This window comes from Magnolia sinica, chromosome 19 (assembly GCF_029962835.1).
Source record: "Magnolia sinica isolate HGM2019 chromosome 19, MsV1, whole genome shotgun sequence".
NCBI lineage: Eukaryota > Viridiplantae > Streptophyta > Magnoliopsida > Magnoliales > Magnoliaceae > Magnolia > Magnolia sinica.
Genome location: NC_080591.1, coordinates 41879323 through 41899725, shown reverse-complemented (window position 1 = coordinate 41899725; position 20403 = coordinate 41879323). Strand labels below are relative to the sequence as shown.

At 40.6% G+C, this 20403-nt stretch overlaps 1 protein-coding gene across 2 annotated transcripts in view; it reads left to right on the top strand.

Moving 5' to 3' along the window:
- The first annotated feature begins 2712 nt into the window (after positions 1–2712).
- The window catches only part of LOC131235349 (receptor homology region, transmembrane domain- and RING domain-containing protein 2-like), a 65144-nt gene continuing 47453 nt past the window's right edge, over positions 2713–20403 (top strand). Inside the window, exons 1-2 of one of the 2 annotated variants that reach the window (XM_058232508.1) lie at positions 2713–2910; positions 14125–14387. In XM_058232508.1, the coding sequence (XP_058088491.1) occupies positions 14228–14387 (160 nt within the window). In that variant the 5' untranslated portion in view covers positions 2713–2910; positions 14125–14227. Of the gene's footprint in view, positions 2911–14113; positions 14388–20403 lie in introns of both variants that reach the window. The other variant, XM_058232507.1, reaches the window with a different exon arrangement.

Below are 20403 nucleotides of genomic sequence, written 5' to 3'. Positions count from 1 at the left end.
TCATTCTCGGCGATTCCGTGTTGATTCACGGTCATTTCCATGCATTTCACGGTCAATACCCTTCACTTCACGGTCATTTCCACACATTTCACGGTCAATTCGCTTCGCTTCATGGTCATTTTCTTGCATTTCATGGTCATTCCCGGTGATTCTGTGTTGATTCACGGTCATTTCCACGCATTTCACGGTCAATTCCCTTCACTTCACGGTCATTTCCTCGCATTTCCCAGTCAATTCGCTTCACTTCACGGTCATTTTCATGCATTTCACGGTCATTCCCGCGCGATTCCATGTTGGTTCATGGTCATTTCCACGCATTTCATGGTCATTCCCGGCGATTCCGTGTTGATTCACGGTCATTTCCACGTCGGGAATGACCGTGAAACGTGTGGAAATGACCGTGAAATGCGTGGAAATGACCATGAATCAACACGAAATTGGCGGGAATGACTGTGAAATGCATGGAAATGACTGTGAAGTGAAGTGAATTGATCGTGAAATGCGTGGAAATGACCGTGAAGTGAAGGGATTTGACCGTGAAATGCATTGAAATGACCGTGAATCAACATGGAATCACCGGGAATGACTGTGAAATGCATGGAAATGACCGTGAAGTGAAGTGAATTGACCGTGAAATTCGTGGCAATGACCGTGAAGTGAAGGGAATTGACCGTGAAATGCATGGAAATGACCGTGTAGTGAAGGGAATTGACCATGAAATGCATGGAAATGACCGTGAATCAAAACGGAATCGTTGGGATTGACCGTGAAATGCATGGAAATGACCGTGAAGTGAAGCGAATTGACCGTGAAATGCATGGAAATGACCGTGAATCAAAATGGAATTGCCGGGATTGACCATGAAATGCATAGAAATGACCGTGAAGTGTAGGGAAATGACCGTGAAATGCATAAAAATGACCGTGAAGTGAAGAGAATTGATCGTGAAATGCATGGAGATGACTGTCAATCAAAATGGAATCGCCGGAATTGACCATGAAATGCATGGAATTGATTATGAAGTAAATGAAATGAATGAAATTGACCGCTAACTGAATGAAATGGATTTTCGACCATTGACCTGATGGAATCTTGGAAAATAACTAGGTTAGTTAAAGTAGCTTCTCCTACCCCAAAATCATATAGGGTACATCAAGTAACTAATTTTAGTTTAGAAGATATTCTTGTTAAATGAATAAAGAAAGAAATGAAAATAGAGATAAATTTATATGTGTGTGTGTGTGTGTTAGGGTAAATTATAGTTCTTCATGTAAAAAATAAAAAATAAAAAAAAATTGTAAAAGCTGTCCATCTATGGCTAGCCATCGGGGCTGTCAGGTGGGTGTGGCCCCGCCGGACAGGCCAGCAACCGGGGGTCGCTTATTTGGCGAGCCCACTCCGGACAGACCATCTATGGTTACGATTATAATCTGTAGATATAGGTTTGTCCGTATCATATGATATTACCATTCTGTTTGAACGTCTACCGTTGAAACCCTTTTAGGGGTCACAGAAGTTTTGGATCATCATGAAATTTGTTTGCCCTCTTCATCCCGGTCTTTGTGACCTTATTAATAGATTGGATGGAAAATAAATGTTATGGTGGGCCCTACAAAAGTTTCAACGGTGAAAATCAATTTTCTGCTGCTCTGTGGTGTGGTCTGCTGCTCCGTGGTGTGGTCCAGTTGATCTTTAGATATGATTTTTTTGTTTTTTTGGATAATGCTCGAAATGATCTCGAAATATGGATGAACGCTGTGGATATAATAAATACATAACTGTGGGGCCCACGTAACGTTGATCTCTTTTGATCCGGTCGTACAACTTGGAGTTCGAGGAGCTTCAGCGCTCGTCTTCCGAGCACCGGCCGATCCGCTTGAAGGAAAAAGCAAGGGCATTTTCGTACAGATGGGCTTATTCTGGTAAGGTAAAATGAGGTGGGATTCAACGTGTAAATGGCCCATAGATGGGTCGTACAGTGGTAAATTTCTCAAATTTATTTGGGTTTAGAATGTTTTAGGCCAGTGGCTGTGCCTTCTTGGGACCACAGAAGTTTAGAAGTTTCGGATCAAGCTGATATTTGTGTTTTTCCTTCATCCCTGTCTGTGTGACCCTATGAACGGTCTGGATGACAAATAAACATCATTGTGGGCCTTAGGAAGAATTCAACGGTGGATGCCACTATCTCCCCTATTTTTAACGTGGTGTCGTCTACCTGAGATTTGAGTACTCCAATTTTGGGTCTTCACACCACGGTAGAAGCTGGTGAGCAGCTCACTACACAATCGGCGTCCAGTGGTGGTGGGGATATACACGACAACACGATCGAAGGAGAGAAACCGTCATCACGCCGCAAGTTCGAGCATGCCACCCCAAGTGGTAGATCCTGGCCATTCGTCAGCTGGGGCACCGTGGGCACCCCAATATCTGGCGAGTGAAATCACTAGGTGAATCACGAGCATACGAGAAAAAATGTACGGGTTAGAGGAAATACAACCAAGGGTCCATATTCACCGTACCCGTCTGCGGATCTCAAGACTGAACATACTTGATCTCTGGCGCAGGACATGTTCTCGGAGTTCCCCACCACCTGATGAATGGTCTTGATATCTCACGTGTGCGCTACTACGTACGCCACGAATAGCCTTATCAATATCTCTTCGCGCGAATTGCGTGTGCAAGTTGTGTTTTATAATAAAATAAAATTATGGAGGAGATTAGAAAGAGACGGCGACTAGCCCGCTGCTCCCGACCCGCCTCATGCGAATCCCATTACTAAATCCAAATCTCATCATCTCTATCTGAAATCGATATACAAAAGAGCAGAAGTCGATGCGGAGAAGCATGGAAGCCGATGTTTCGATCCAACGAGCGAGTTTCGAGCTTCTCTCAACTCATGGTTTTCTTAAGGTATTCTTTCCCCTTTTGTCTTTTTGATTCTTCTGCTTCCACCTTTGTTTGGCTTCTTCTAACTAATCTTCCTTTTTCCTTTTCTTTCTCTTTTATGTCTCATTTTGGGACATTTCTTTTGTCACGGGTTTAGAGATTGGAAAACTGATTGCCTACAGCGGGTTGTAGCTGTACTTGCTGTTGAAATCATGTGATGTGATATTGAAACCAGAACTCTCAATCCATTCAAAAGGGGTTGTAGCGTACAATCGGTTTTAGTTGATCAGTCCTTTAGAGGATGGTTTTGGTTTTTACCCCTTTTTCCTTTGGGTATTTGAGGGTTCTTTTCTTTGCCCTCTTTTTAGATTGATAATTAATGTGTTTGTTTTTCCCACCTCGCCACTCAGAATTGCCAGCACGCATCGCCTGTTGGGGCACCCATGCAGATGATCCGATGATTAGAACTGTCCATGTTCCTGTCGCTAACATAAATGAGCTGTAGTGAGATAATAATGCTTCAAAAATGATCCTGGCCTTTGATTTTTGTAGCTGAATGTGGGCAATTGAAAATGGTCTTTTCAGTGTTCTATACTCATCTGAATGTAGTGATGGTCAGATTCACTCGCTTAGCGCAAGTGTCTTACTGTGGCTCCTGTAATTGGCATTCATAACATGGATGGTTCAATGCAATGGGAAAAACTGAAATAGAAAAGACTGGGCTGAGAATTCAGTGATAGATTTTTTTTTTTTTGATTTCAGTAACAGATTTATGAATAGAATAGAAGATATAGTGAGATGGATTATGGCTAAAACTTACAGCCTCTAGCCGCTTGAGTTCATCTCAACTCTCCCTACCAACAACTTCTTCCATGAATAAAACAATTAGAATCAACTTGCATTCAAATATCATAGAGTGTGTCTGTACATATGGCTTGTAGCCTTATTTATAGAGTATAAAATATAGATTACAAGGTTTCCTTGATCCAATCTGTAATTCTCCTAAGAAGGAAACAAAATCATAAAGAGACAACAATCACTAAAGTTTCATTGAAAAATTTGACCAATTTCCCAATGTTTCCAACGACAACGATACATTACGCAATACAACCGATATATCCCATGCAATAACTAATACGTATCCATATCCCAAGGGTGCAGTACATAGCACGATATCGATATTTTGAACACGAATACATTCTCTATTTGCCAACACGGGTTGCACCAACATGGCCTTGTAATGACTGGATTTTTTATTTTTTATTTTTAGGAACAAATATAAAAAGATATTGGAAAAGTCAGAAAATATAAGGATCTCAACTATTTTTTTTTTTGAAGGAACAAATATAAAAAGCCATTCTATGGTACGAATATTTTTTCCTGTTGCCTGAGTACTATGTACTCGACTAACTCTAAAATACTTATATTTAATATTCTATGTGATCTAATATTTACGTTTGTTTATGGCCGATGGCAAGCTTCTTGAAGATTGTTGTTATGGGGTGAGTTGGATCAAGTTAGGGGAAGATGGCCCCACCTCTGGTGTGTAGTTGGGGGCTTCTATGTCACTCGATTCACTTATGAAAGATTTGGGGCAAGTAGGATCACATCTAGCATGAAGGGCTTCTTCTCTTGGATCTAGAGGAAGGACATGATTGATCTGTTGTTGGACAGTGCTCGTTTCACGTGGTCGAATGACCAAGCGAATCGGTTGATGTCTTGCATTGATAAATTCTTGGTTTCAATAGAGTGGATTGATTCCTCCATAAAACAGGCCTGCCCAGAACAATTTCTGATCATGGACCTATTCTACTGGAGTCAAAAGCGGAGAATTGGGGTCCTAGACCCTTTCACTTTGAATTATCCTAGCTATAGATCGATGAATTTCACAAGACAGTAGTGGGCTGGTGGGCTGAATTTGAAGTTGATGGATTCACTGGTTTTATTTTAATTCAAAAACTAATGATGCTCAAAGCCAAGTTGATGCAGGACATGAAATTAAGTATGAGATGCAAGAATTCAGGCTTAGATCAATACTAATTCAGAAACAGTTACACAAATTCCACATCCCACATGACAATCCAAATCATTCAATTAAAAAGGGGAATCTATGCGGGTCCAGGCCGACACAGGCTAAAATTGGACCAATAAAAATTATAAACCATACGATGTTAAAGGGAAATAAAAATCACCCACACATGCATAAAAATCACTCCCTAATCTAAGGGATTCCCCAAATTCAATTCAAGGAACCCTATGGTGAAAAAAAGGGGCAAATAAATTAGGGCTAATGCAAACTAAGGCTAGGGTTTAGGAAATAGGAATGAAAAGAGGAAAACTAGAGGAAAACCTGACTCGGAGAAAGCTCATGCGTATAGATGGTGGCCCAGGGCTAATGCACGTGTGCGGGTGGACTGACCGCACGTGTGATGGAAGCTCGCCTCCCCAAAGTGATACCTAGGCCTTGGTTGGCCAAGGGAGACTTCCAATCCCTCCAAGTTTGACGACGATCCGACGTAAGGTCGAGGTGTAGTGCTCCGCCGAAGTTTCAGCCCTCCTACAGGTCCAGATTTTGGAAACTGGCTGTAGGGGGATGAATAGCTGCAAAAGCTGGGAAATTCAAAGTAATAACGATGATAAAAGATGAGAGATATGAATGGAAGATGGTAGGGGTGGATGAGGATAGATGTGGCTTTGCACCACGATAGTTAGCCTTTTGAAAAAGGGAGGACTTCGCACCCACTTTTGAATTCTTCCATAACTTACGAAGAGAGCAGAAAAATAAAGCAGGAATTTTTATTAAACTTGAATGAATGAAAAGAACTACAAGGGGTGCCTATTTATAGGGAAAATCCTTTACCCAAAAACTCACACCATATGAAAACCTATTACTTGGCGGTGAAGTAGACTAAAAGAAAAACCAAACAAAAAAATCCAAAGCGTTCACGATGTTCTAAATAATAACAATAAGCAAATCCTAAAATACGACATCAATCTAACAAGTGGGCCATGATCATGAGATCCCATGATGGGCTTTTCTTGACTATCGGGCCCCCCTTTTAAACCAAAACTTCGTCTTCTAGTTAGAAGGCCTTCCTTGGACGTCGTCATCGAGCCAGATCGATGGTGGGGCCCTCCTTCTGCGTACGTACGTGCGTAGGTGGGTGGTGTGCGTGCGCGTGTGCACATGATGTCCCCATCACAAGTTAAATGTGTGGAAGGTGTTAGGTAAGAGGGAAAAAGAGAATGATCTTATCCTCGCTGAAATTCACAATCTTGATCTTTTTATTTTTATTTTTAATTTTATAAAATGAGAATATGGTGTCCCCGCCCCTTTAAGGCGAGACTATTCCTTGCGGATGCACGCAATCACCTACCAACCACGTTCATCAGGTAATATGTGGGGAGGGGAATCAAACTTGTGTCTGTGGGGAGCAAACCCATGACCGAAGCTGTTCGCCCAAACCATGACAGGTTCAATCTTAAAGAAGAAGGGGAGCCGATCTCGGAGGAGGAGAGAAACAAATATCAATTTTGTTGTTGGATTATGCCAAGAGGTTGAAGAACAATGTCATGGCTTTTTTCTTCTTTTCTTCTTTTTTTATTTTTTTATTTTTTTTATTTTTTAAAAAGGAGTTCCTTGACATGGGAAAATTGATTGAGGAGATGCGAGCCTCTTATATAACACTTATTCCCAAGAAAGGAGCAGAGTGTTTGAAGGACTTCAGACCTATAAGTCTAATTGGCAGCACATACAAGATTTTAGCAAAGATCCTCGCCTCTAGGTTTCAAGAAGTGATAGCGATAATCATAGCTAGCAACCAAAGTGCTATTGTGGCTGGGTGTCAAATCTTAGATTGTGCTTTGCTTGCCTATGAATGCGTCGACACTAGATTCAAAGAAGGCAAAACTAGGGTAGTATGCAAGTTGGACATTGAGAAAGCCTATGACCACGTTGATTGGGGCTTCCTAGACTATATGCTGAGTAGAGTTGAATGTGGTGTCAGATGGAGATCTTGGATTCAAGAGTGTGTAAGATCGGCCTCCTTTTCAGTCCTGGTTAACGGATCACCAAAAGGGTTTTTTAAGGCTTCTAGGGGCTTTAGACAAGGCGACCCCTTATTCCCATTCCTTTTTGTGGTGGTAACAGAGGCTCTTGGTAAGATGCTTTCGAAAGGCTAGGATGTGGGATTGATCCGGGGATTTAAAGTTGTGGATTTGAGGCCAACCATTTCTCATCCTCAGTTTGCGATTGACGTTATTCTTTTCTATGAGGCAGAGACGGTGATGGTGGACAATCTTTGTAAAATCATTACTTGCTCCAAAGCTATTTTGGGCCTTAAGGTGAACTCTTATAAATGCAAAATGTTTCACATGTTGGAGGTCGAGGTTCGCAAATTTGTGGATTTGTTCGAATTTGCAGCGGGAGCTTTCCCTTCCCCTTATCCCGGGCTGCCCCTTTGCATTTGTAAGCCTGCAAGGCACTTATGATACCCAATCATTGAAAGAAAGAAAGAAAGAAAAGTCTCATCCTGGAAGAGTCATCATCTTTCTTTTGGAGGCAGGTTGACTCTGATTAAAATGACATTCTCCAACATGCCCCTTTTATTTCATGTCAATGTTTGAGTGCCTGAAATCGGTCCTTGATAGACTTGAGAAGCTTAGACGCAATTTCCTTTGGAGCGGTAAGGACCAAGGAAAAAGTTTCGCCTCTTGAAATGATAAGATGTTTTGTAAGCCCTTAGCTGATTGGGGGGTTCTTCGGGTTTTGGATCAAGTGAATCAGGCCCTTTTGGGTAAATGGATGTGGCAGTTCGCAATGGAGGAGCATAATTTTTGGAGGGTAGCGGCTGTGTCGAATTATGGGATTGGGCCAGGGGGATGGTGGATCAAATACTCCTCAAGGTATAAAGCTTTAGGTTTTTGGAAAGTGGTTTTCTCGATTGCCTTGAGATTCAAGCAAGGTATTTCTTTAATAGTGGGTGATGGTTCCCAAGTATGATTCTGAGAAGACTTGTGGTTGGATGACCGCGCGCTCTTAATAAAGCCTTTCCCAACTTAGCAGCTCTAGCCCTGGATAAGGATGTCTCGGTCCCCTCTTGCTTCTCTAGATTGGGTGAAGAGATTATTTGGGTGCTCCCATGCAGAAGAGGAGTCTCTAACAATGAGGTTCTAGAGTTTATTAGGCTTCTCGAGAGAATGAAATCCGCCTCTATCAATGAGTCCAGGGAGGACTCCGTGAAGTCTTTTATAGGTTCATTGCCTCCTCTGGGGAGATACGAATAATAGCGGGAATATTTTGATGATATTGGGGATAATCCGAACAATGGATAGGCTAGATGATTTAAGAAGAGATTTCTTTTGGAAATGGGCCGTTGAAAATAGAAAGTTTAATTTGCTCAAATGGGAAAAAGTTTGCAAGGCTTTAAGCGAGGGAGGGGCCGGTTTAAAAGATTTGGGTCATATAAATGATGCCTTTCTTGGAAAGCGGCATTGGAGGTTTGGGTCGGAGGGAAAATTTTGGAGAGAGCTATTTTTTTTTTTGTCCAAATATGGCACTCATATGGGTAGTTGGGAGCAGTGTTTTAAATAGTGGTGGTGTGTTGCGTAGCGTTCAACCCTCCATAGCGTGTAGCGAAATAGCGTAGCATAAGCTACACAATACTTCTATTTTTTTAATTATATATATATAATATTAAATAGTAAGAAAAAAGCAAAATATATAAATGTCACATTCTTCAAAATAAAAATGCCAAAGTTAAGAGCATTAAGTACAATACGAGTATAATGAACATAAAATCGACAGTAACCGGCATTTTAAAAGGGAAAAAATGAGGAAAAAAACTGAAAATACCAAGTTATGTTGTCTCCACATCGAAAAAAATTAGAAAAAAAGGAACGAGCGTACCTTTTTTTTTGTCTCCATAGCTAATCAGTTTGCGTCTGGAAGCAGTTTTTCGGACTCAAGATTGAAGAGAGGGGAAAGGAGCAATGTCAGCACCGTCGGTTCACGTCTGGAACATATTTTCGATCTCGAGATTGAAGGGTGGGGAGAAGAGTAGCGTTGGAAGCGTCGGTTTGGGCCTGGGATTTTCGATCTCAAGATCGAAGGGTGGGGAGAGGAGCAGCGTCGGCTGGCTGCGTGGGGTGCGTCGGTTTTGGTTTGGAAGTCCTTTCGAATAGGGGTTTTTTTTATAAAAAACTTTAGTTGTTGGTTGTGGTGTGAGTTCACCATTGTTTAACACAGTGAAAAAACAAAATACAAAAAACAAATTATAGGTAGCGCACGCTACCTGCGCTACACGCTATGAAGCCGTAGCGTATGCTACGACCCTTGTAGCACATGCTATAATGGATATACGCTACCTGCTACGCTATGTAGCGCTTTTGCTACGCTACTGCTACGCAACGCATGCTATTGAAAACACTGGTTGGGAGTATAAAACCTTCCTCTCTCTATTGCGCTTCTCATGTTTGGAAGACAATTGTTGCCATTGAGCATAAGTTTTGTCAGGGAATGTTCTTTTGGAAAAGGAAATCGCATTCGCTTTTGGTTAGATACATGATGCGGTGAAAGATCGTTACAAGATCTTTTTCCGGATATTGCTAGTATTGCCACAGATCGCTCCATCGTTGTTGATCGTTGCTACTCCATGGAATGAGAGTCCATTGTTTAGTCTCCCCCTTGTTAGAGAAATTTGACAGATGCCGAGGTTGAGGAGCTCATTAGTCTGCTTCACCTGAAGTTAGTCTCATTCGCCTCAAGAAGAAGACTCGATGATATGGAAAGAGCATAGTTCCAACATTTTTTCGGTGTGATCTTTTTATAAATTGATTTCTAAGCCGACTTCCCCGCCTTACTTTTCGTCAGACTATTGGTCTTATGGTGCTCCTTTGAGGATTGCGTCTTTTGTTTGGCTTATGGGAGGGAAAAGAGTGTTAACTATCGATAACCTTCAAAGGTGATCCATGGTTCTTCCCAACATCTGCTTGATGTGTATGGGTGATGCAGAATCGATTGACCATCTCTTCATCCATTGCCCCTTCACGCGTAATGTTTGGGATCACTTCATCTCTCTTTTCCACGTGTCTTGGGTGATGTCGATCTCCACTGACCATCTCTTATAGGCTTGGCATGGAGTTATGGTGGTTGAATCTTGGAAAGCCATTTAGATGGTCGTTGCAATGCGGATTTTCTGGTTTATCTGGAAAGGTTGAAACAATCGATGTTTCCAAGATAAGGATCCCTCCGTGAAGAGATCATGTGCTTGGTGAAATTTGTTGCTTTAGAATGGGTTCCTTATGTTTTTTAATTATTATTATTATTATTTTAAATTTTATTTTTTTACACATGCATGCACACCCCCACACACTCACGCTAGTGGAATTTCACCACCTATGGATAATCGAACCCTTGACCGGGTGTTGAAAGTCCGGAGAGTCTACCACCCGAGCAAGAGTAAGGATCCGGGGCTCCTTATGTTAAAGCATCTGCATCTGCTAATCTTTCAGCTTGTTTTTTGGCCTAGCGTCGGGTCGTATTCTTGTCCTGTCTTCTTCTTCTTCTTCTACTTTTTTTAAATTTTATTTATAAATATAATAAAATTGCAATTATCTCTCTAAAAAAAGTTGGGGACCTAAACCCTGCCGTTTTGAACTCTCTTGGTTGGAAATTGATGGTTTCTTTACTATTGTTTCCAAGTGGTGGCCTGGCTTTTCAGTTTCGGGTTCCTTTAGTTTTGTCATGAGTAAGAAACTCAAGCTATTAAAACAAAACCTTATAAGCTGGAGTAAGGATACTCAGGACAACCTTGACGTTACTATTTCCAAGGCTATAGTGTCTATCCATCTTGTGGATATTCAGGAGGAATTGCAGCCCCTTTCTGAAGAGGAGAAAGCACAGAGTATTGTCAAACAACCGTTTACTCCAAAAGCTTAAGCTTTTAGAGTGAATGGTTGTTTGACATGGTATTAGAGCGGAAGGTCCTATGTTTGAATCTCGAGAGCAGCAAATATGCCTCGCTAATATATTATTCTCCCATGGGGGGTTAGGAAAATCAGGTCCGGCCCAGGGACCGGGAAATTAAGCTCGGCCTATTTATGGTGTGAGTGTCCCTCCACCTTCGTCAATATGTTCCCGTGCGGAGTTCCCACCTCGCACATGCGGGAGGGTGTTGAAGTGATAAATTCCCTTGATATACATTGATACACTACACTCTGACAGCTTAAGCTTTTGGAGTGAATGGTTGTTTGACAAGTATTGCTAAGGAGTACTCAAAGGCAGTTAAGCAATAGGAAATCAATCGAAGGCTACAATCTAGAGTCCTATGGCTAAAAGCTGGTGACGAAAACACCCGTTAGTTCCATGTGATAGCTAGTGCGAGGTCAAGAGCTAATAAGGTAAGTAGTATTTCTGTCGATGGCTCCAGGATAAAAGATCCTCGGCAGGTGTCAAACCTTATCGTTCCTATTATTCCTCTCTCCTATTTGTGGAATCCTGGACTAGGCCTTCTCTGTACAATCTGGATCCCCCTCTTATCTCTGAGGAGGAGGATCGGGCCATTGAGGCCCCCTTCTCAAAACTCGAAGTCAGATCAGCTGTTTTCTCTCTAGGAGGAGATAAAATCCTGTGGTCTTGACAGATTCCCGTTGGCCTATTTTCAAATCTTTTGGGTTCTTCTAAAGGATGACCTCATAACTTTTCTTATGGATTTCCAGCGCTCCGGTAAAATTTCCAAAGCCACGGGAGCTTCTTTCATAGCACTAATCCCTAAGATTGAAAGGGCAACTGAGCTTAAAGACTTCCGGTCTATCAGCCTGTTGGGAGCTCTCTACAAAATTCTAGCAAAATTTGTCTTCTAAACTCCGATATATTCTTTTTAAGGTTGTTTTTGAAGCATGGGGAGCTTTCCTGGCCAATAGGTAAATTTTGGACTATGTTCTGCTCGCCCATGAATGTATCAATGCTCATTTCAGAGATGGTAGTGGGGGAATTGTGTGTAAGATTGACATTGAAGAAGCCTTCGGTCATGTTGATTGGGTTACCTACATTATCTTCTTAGAAGGTATGGTTTTGGTCAGAAATGGTGTGGTTGGATAAGCTTGTGCCTCTTTTCGGTGCTTGTGAACAGTTCCCCCAAAGGTTTCTTTGGCTCTTCTAGGGGTCTAAGACGGAGATCCTCTCTCTCTCCCTCTCTCCCTCTTTGTCCTTGCCTCTGATGGCCTGAGTCGAATGCTCAACAGAGGAGAACAAGTGGAGTTTTTCAGAGGATTTAATGTCTCTCCCGATTGCTCTTTGTTTCTCATATTCAATTCGCCGATGATATTATGCTGTTTTGCGAAGTCATCTACCTCTGCTGTTTCCAATTTGAGGAAAGTGATACACTGCTTTGAAGCGATTTCAAGGCTTAAACTAAATCTTTTTTAAAAGTCAAATGCTGGGGATTAATGTCCCAGAGATCACTCTCTCCTCCCTTGCTGATTCCTTTCGTTGTAAAAGCTCTTTTTCTTCCTCTTACTTAGGGCTTCCTCTGTGTATGGGTAAACTACCGATTTGTCTTTGGGACATTGTCTTTAGAAAGAATGGAGTGGAAACTCGCTCCTTGGAAGCGCCGTTACTTGTCTCTAGGAGGCCAGTTGACCCTGATAGAATCAACCTTATCTAATCTCCCCACCAACTTCCTCTCTCTTCCTTCATTGCTCGTTTGTGGCCGTAATATGGTCCTCTATCGTTTCCAAGTTCCGGGTCACCTGGGTTATGCCGGACGACATTATGACTTTGCTCCATGCTTGGCATGATGTTCACATCCATAGAGATCTCAAACCAGCATGGCACATGGTGCTCTTAGCAACACGGGGGTATCTGGAAAGATAGGAATTCTTGGTGCTTCAGAAACACTTCTTCCCATGCTTCTTCAGTGGTTTCTCAAGTTTTTAGAGTGGTGAAGGAATGGTCTGCTTCCCTTGCTCAGATGGAAATCTCAGTTCTCTCCTCTTTTGGGCTGAGTTTCTGTTCCTGTGGGAGCCATTCTGGTCTCCTGCTTCTCTTGGGTTTGGGTAACTCTTGTATGGTGTTTTTCTTTCTTTTCTTTTTGGCACTGTTTGGGCTGCTCTTGTTTTAGGTTTGGGTAGCTTTCGCTGTTTAGTTTTTGGTTTATTTTTCTTTTGTTTTGGGCCCTTTCGGGTCCTTAAGAGTTGTATAGCTGTTTCTGTGTTTTTCTTTTTTGGGTTGCTGTTACTCCCTTTTAATAATATTCATCCTTCGAAGGAAAAAAAGTTAAAAAATTCAGATGAATTAATAGGGATACTATTCGTCCAAAAATATGGCTGAAAATATCAAAAAATAAAAAATGCTCTAGTCCACTGCTTTAATGCATGCATGCATGGATCATCATCATCATCTAAGCCTTATCCCAAGTAATTGGGTTGGCATCTATAGATCCACGCTATAAGCATGTTATTCATGGATCAATGTAAGACATCATCATCATCATCATCATCTAAGCCTTATACCAAGTGCTGGCCATCCTGATTCGCGACATAGGCTAGATGAAGTCATAATTAACTTGGAGGGCATTTATATGTGCTATCTCTATTTCTAAGATCTTAGCAAAATTTTCTTTTTCATTCTAAATGCCCTTAGTTTTTCTACTGTTTTATTGAAGGAGCTTTTTGGAGCTGCGTTATGCTATTTAATTTGACTTTCTTTGAGAATCATCTGCTGTTAATTAATCTCAATGGCACTCCGTACATGTGTTTCTTTCTCGAGAAGCACTGAGGGCATTTGTTTTAGCTCCTTGACATATTAAAGAGGCGCTTCTTGGTACACATGCCAGCATGGCATGCATCCACAACATCCCAGATGTTTTGCAGGTAGGGCTCAATGTGAACATGCCCTGTATCGAAAGTCAGGCCATTCTGGTCATTTGGTTGTGGCATTTGGTTGAGAGAAATGGAGGGTTCAAAGATGACCCAGTTGTTTATGTTTGCGAGTTGCCCACCCAATGAGTGGAATGGCTTGATTCTTTGGGCCAGGGGATGTTCATTGTGAGCTCCACCTGATGAATGGTGGCTTGGATCCCTTGCATGTGCCACACTGGCACATGTGGCGCCAGTGGCGAGAATCATCTTTTCAACTTCTCCTTGCATGAACTGTCTCAGCATCTCTACTTTCTTCCTTGCTAATTCATGTGCCTTCTGCTTCCTGAAATCTAACATGCAATCTCAGGATTTAATCAGAAGAGGTTTCAGTTTCACTCAATAAAACGGTTATAGAATAGACAATAGCAAACAGAGAAACCGAAGACAGGCAAGGTTTGGAAGTCTTCTGATTTTGGCCAGGATGGCATTGGCAACTTTTCTGGGAGCATGTAGACGGTTTGCAACATTTCTTCCTATATTGTACATTCTTCTTTCTCTACTAGCTGGCATGGGAACTTCAACTGTGATGTTAATTGGGAACAACGTCACATTATCATTTGATGATATCGAAGCCAATTTCAGTAAGATATCAGTCAATACAAGCAATATATTCTCAGACATCTTGTCTCCATCATCTATTGTGTTTTCACATTGGCTATGTTTTCATTTCAATGATTGTGAAAACCATACAAGTTCTCAGGTAAACATTGTGGATTCATTTCAAGATCTATTTATAAGCATGTGCTAGGCACACAGTACAATGCAGACAGCATAATAATGCATGGTCTTACACAATTTGACTTTCTTTGTAAGTTGTGCTGCATTAAGAGAAGGGAAGGCATGGACTTGACAACTGCTGATAGATTCTATGTTTGATCAGGAAATGGTAAGAGTATCAATCATATAAATAAGAAGAGATTTTCTTAAGAAAACAAGGATAAAGAAACATCTTCTCTGATCATAATGCAAATCCATAGAACTGGACCTATGCACTAGCATTACCTGATACAAATTCAGTTGCCAATGTACCTTAGTTACATGATTCTTACATTTACGTAATGCTCCTCTTTGGAACCACGGATTCATGCTTTCAATTGGGATTCTTGTTGGAACTGTTATTCTCCTAAAATTTTATGCTTCCAACTAGTATCCACATTTCCTTTTTTTTGCTTGATTTCCTAGATGAGACATTGCTATTCATATCCTATATACATGTGGAAGTCACTGTTTTGTTACCAAAAAAATTAATTATTTGCATAAACTTTATTCTAAGAATCCTAAGATCAATCATATGTTTACAACGCTTGTCATCATTTTAGGTCACCACCTCTAAAAACTACGAAAAGGAAATCATACATTTTCAAAGATTCTTATAATCTTATATAAAGGTGTATCATCTAGTAATTAGAGATGCAACATATTCATTTTATAATATAGTAGGGGCATGGCACATGCGACGATGCACGTGGAGCAAGGAGGGGATTGAGAGAGAAAAGGGAGAAAGATTTAAGGAGAGATAAAAGGAGGGAGGTAGAGGGAAAGGTGGGGGCTACAAGTAGGTGCATGCTACACGAAAAGAGAGAGAAGGGAATGAAGGTGACCCATCCTCACTGTTTCCCTTGTTATGGCCCTCTCGAGTCCCTAATCAGCCTAAATTTTGGGCTGACGTCCTAACCTGAGCTAACACAATAGATGTATGAAGTGGATATCTCATGTCATCAGGTTGGGTCCTACGTAGTCCTTGTCACACAATCTCCCTAATTAAACGTTTCGTGAAGAGAAAAGGAGGGGTCAATGTAGGCTACTGTAAAATCTTAACAATTCCCTACCAAGTAGCTACATTTATGACGAATTTGTCCTCTTCTTAACCAATGTTGTGAACACCGATTGTGAGGGCAAAAATGCCCAAAGCTATCGATGTTAGATATACTAGGGGGGCTGTGTTCGAGGTATTGGTGTCGCTATAAGTTTCGCTGGCTGGGGATATGGAAACAATATCGATATTGCCAATACCCGGAAATGCGGGGAAACATGTGGAAAATAGTGAAATTTTTTAGTGAAATTTCATGAGATGGTAAAATACACATATTTGCATATTTAGGAATAAAAAAATTGTAAAAAGAATACGTGCATAATAAGTTCCATTTAATGGTGGCCTAAAAACGTGCTGCCATAAGAAATCAGTCCATTGGTAACCAAGGTGTACCATTGTGATAATGGTGAGCATAACGGTCCCAACCATTATTGATATGGTTACAGCCCGTATTGGCCGATACGGGGCCATAACGGCCGATACAAGCCCTCTAATGGTCAAAAAATTTTTTTGGTAAAAAAAACTGGAAAAATATCCATTAAATCCGGAAAATTCTAAATATTCCAAATATGCATTCATTTATAATTTTGAACATGTTTATGGTGGTGTAAAGGTCCACCCTTTGGTGAGAAAGTTGTATTGGGCTCTCTGATGTATTTATGAACCTAACAACCTGAAATTGACTGCAAAACTCATAGATTTAATTTTCTATCAATCTACTATCATATATATATATATATATATGTATGTTAGTAGTGTTTGATATACTCCTCTACAACTTGATCAAGGATTACTTGATTGGTTATCAGGGGAGTTATTTTAAGTACAAGTTTGGTAATGTCAAGTGTGTGCTTGCTTGGTGAATGTGTGGGTAATGGACTAATGGGTATATAACAATATTTACCTTAATAAAAAATATATACTTATAGTTACCATAATAAAATAAACAAGTCACCACCAAAATGAAAATATGCTTTGTTGGGGTTGCTCGACCTCCACCTTTGCGTCATCGTCATCATTAGGCTGTGGCTGTGGAATAGGTGTTGCATATTCATAATATTCAGTGCTAGTGCCAGAGGGAAAGACTAGGTTAACAAAACCAAAGGATGACTGATCCTAACTAGGTGATGACTCCAACCCTGAGTAAGGATATCCACTAGTGCTCATTGAATAGCCGTACTGGTGCCTGTTTTCAAGTTGTTGAGAATTTTAAGATTGAGAATGTGTCTGTGGTGAGTAACTTGGATTTGGATTTGAATATCTATAATCATATGGACATGGATAAGGATTACTCGAACATGAATGTGATGAAATAGGCTCTGTATAATTATAATCCCATTGGCCATAAGAATATCCATCATAATGCCCGGGACCATTGGCTTGTTGATGTTCCAGACCTATTGGTGCACCACTAGACCTAGCCTCCTCCTGCTCGCTGTATTGTGACTCAGTACACTCGTAAGTCCGACCTCGTGTACCCTGTCAATGTTCATTGGCCTCACGATCTATAGACGGCTGTATGGTGTGCTGAGCAACACCAGAAGTGGGACCAACATCAGGGCGTCATCACCACCACCATCATGATCATCCGACTGGGTCTCGCTACTATTACTACTCGTACTCTTTCGTTGAACTTGAGCTGGACTTTGCATGAAAGCTGCTCCTCTTTCTGGGTCCAACATAGCTGCACGACTCTCTTGTCGCGCCGTGTGTATTATTGGGTCATTAACTTCCAATTCTTCACTATCATCTTCAATATGTTTTTCCCTTGTTTCTAACTGAGGTAGAAGCGGGTCATTCTCATCATAAATATTGCCTAAGTTTATTGGATAGTAGTCCGTGTCACCGATGCCTATAATGCTCCTATGATATTGCTGTATTTTTAGCCTCATGTTGTAGTGCATGAAGACAAGCCTATCCAACAAATTCATATTCTTTGAATGAATAAGTGTAAAACAACTCCAGTTCCTTTCGCAGCTAGAAGAATATGTTGTCTGGCTCAAAACTTTTACTGCAAATTTTTGGAGAACCTTCATACTCTCTTCGAAATTCATCAACCATTCGGCCGGTTGCAACATAGATATTGCATGCTATGTAAGAGTGTCTCTAAAGCTACCTCGACAATTTCCAAATATATCTAACTCATTTAACACCTTTATTTGCATGTCTAAGTCGGGCTTTAATTTCTTTATCACATTCTTTAGCCCGACATGAACTTCATTATCCATAGCAAATGATTGGGCATATCTGTACCTAGGATTCAGTAACCTGCTGCATGAAGATCGAGATGGAGTTGTGTCATCCATCTCTTATCGATCATCTTCCAATAAGACTCTCAGCTTGTACAATCACGTTGAATTGCTTACTTCGCCTTATCCATGACATCGTAAAGGAAGCTCATGGTAGGTGCTTCGTCGGTTTTAAGAAGATGGAGTACCCTCATTAGTGGGTTCATCACTTTTAGGATCTTTTGGACCTTCTTCCAGTATTTTTTGTCCCTTATGGTGTTCACAACATCGACCGGTGTCCTGGATGTCTTCTTCTCATGTTTTATGTTGAGCTAATCTTAGGAAGCGAACATCTCACTCAACTCTCCCATATGTTGGTATAAACTCTCCAAGGCTATAAAGTTTGTTGCAAATCTAGTTTGCCCAAGCCTCAACAACTCTCGTCCTTTTGTGAACTTCCTCATTGTTGCGACTACTTGATTATGGTTGTAAATAAATGTCGTCACTTGTCTTGCCCCGTTTAAACCATTTTCCTAACACTTTTCTTCTTCCCAATATATTCCAATATAAAATCAATACAATGAGCAACACATGATGACCAAAATATATGGTCTCTTTATCATCAACTTTTGTCCTACAACCTTATATGTTGCTTCGTTATTTATCACAATCTGCACCACATTCTCCTTTCCAATCTCATCCACCACTTTATCCATTAGGGAAAAAATATAATTAACATTTTTTGTTTCGGTTGAGGCATCAATTGACTTGTGGTACACCGTTCCCAAGTGGCAGTACACCATGAAGTTCAATATGCCGTGTCTGGTTGGGCCAGTCCAACCATCGCACATGATCGTGCATCTTCTGGTCTACCATATGAGTTTAAAGGTAGCTACGTATGCTTTTACAACCGCATATTCTGCATCTGTCCATTTTTCCCTACTCCCTAGCTGTGGGAGCTTTAATTCCTTCGCTTGCTTCTGTTGTTGCGTCAATTACCACCTGCCAATATGGAGAATTGGCCGCGTTGGGGGGTATGTTGGCATGTATAAATAACTTTGCTGCTTCCCTACCTAGCTTCTCAATTGAAGTTTTACTCCACATTTGTTTTATCTTCTTTTGTTTAGTTGATTCTTTCCTATACAGGGTTGGATCAACAGAGGATCTCCTGGGCTCATTTATTTCTTCCGCATGTATAGGGCCATCACGTGAAGATGTCTCCCGCCGACTACCAAACACATGTCATAATCCATCCAACCTATCTCCACCCCACTTGCAGATGCGGTTGCACTCCTAGCTGTACTCACCCCCCCCCACCCCCAAGTCACATATAGACCCCCTCGCGCCAAACATGCATCGATGTTCTTCCTCTTCATGAGCAAAGCGTAAGCTCTGTCTCTCTCCTAACTATAATTACTTCCTAATCTGAATCTTCGTCAGAATCAATAATATCTTCATCAAGAATGCTCATATGTTTAGGACCAAACAACTCTTGTTGGGCCGCTTCCAAAATCTCATCTTTCTTCTTCCGCCCAGCAGCACGTTTCACATTCGACTCATCCAAATTTGCTTGCATTAAGGTCATTATCTCTTTTGGTACTTTGGTACATCCCGCAACTTAACCCTTTCGATGCGCCAAATGTTGTTTGAGTCGCATAATTCCACCAGTTATTAGTCTATCACAATAGTTGCACTTCATTTGGTGCTTAGTACCATGTACCATCTGACAATGTTGGCATCTAATATCCTCACTTGTTGGCCAGACCCAAACATTTTCTTAGTTAGATATGGCATTTGTGAGTTTACTCGATTCTCTAAGTTTAAATACAATTTTTATAGAAGAATGAATTAATTAAATCTCAAAATTTAGATTAATGAAATAAAGTTCGAATTTCTGAATCTAATCAATAAAGAAGAAATTAAGTTCTAAACCCTACGAAGCTCCAAAGTCTAAAACCTGTCCAAAATAAGAAAAAATATAAACATAAAGTCACTGATCCGAAAAATAAAATAAAATTAAAAACAAATATAAAATCAGTTGCATAATATGTTAAATGCATATTTAAATGTTCTATTGTGATTAACACATCATATTCAACCATTAAAACAGAAAAATACTGAAAAAAAAAATGATTGTTCGTAATTTTTAAACATTGGCCAAAAATAGTTCGAAAAAGGAAAAAGGAAAATCAGTTGCATAATTTGTAAAATGCACATTCTTATGTTCTAATTTGAATACCACATCATATTTAACCATAACAACAGAGATTAAAAAAAGAAGGTATAAATACATAGTTTTGAAGAATTTTCAGAATGGCTGTTATGATTTCAAAATCCAGGGGGTCACCGTTTCGACCCTGAGTATCACGAAATGGTATCGACTGTTAACGTTACGTATCGGCTGTTACGGCCGATACATAACCAATTTTGAATACCTTGTTAGTAACTAAAACAAGTTTATATAATGCAAATGCAAGTACCATATACTAACTAAGACATGGAAAAGTAAATGAACTAAAAGAAGATACTTATTTGGCCATCCAACCATCCCAACCA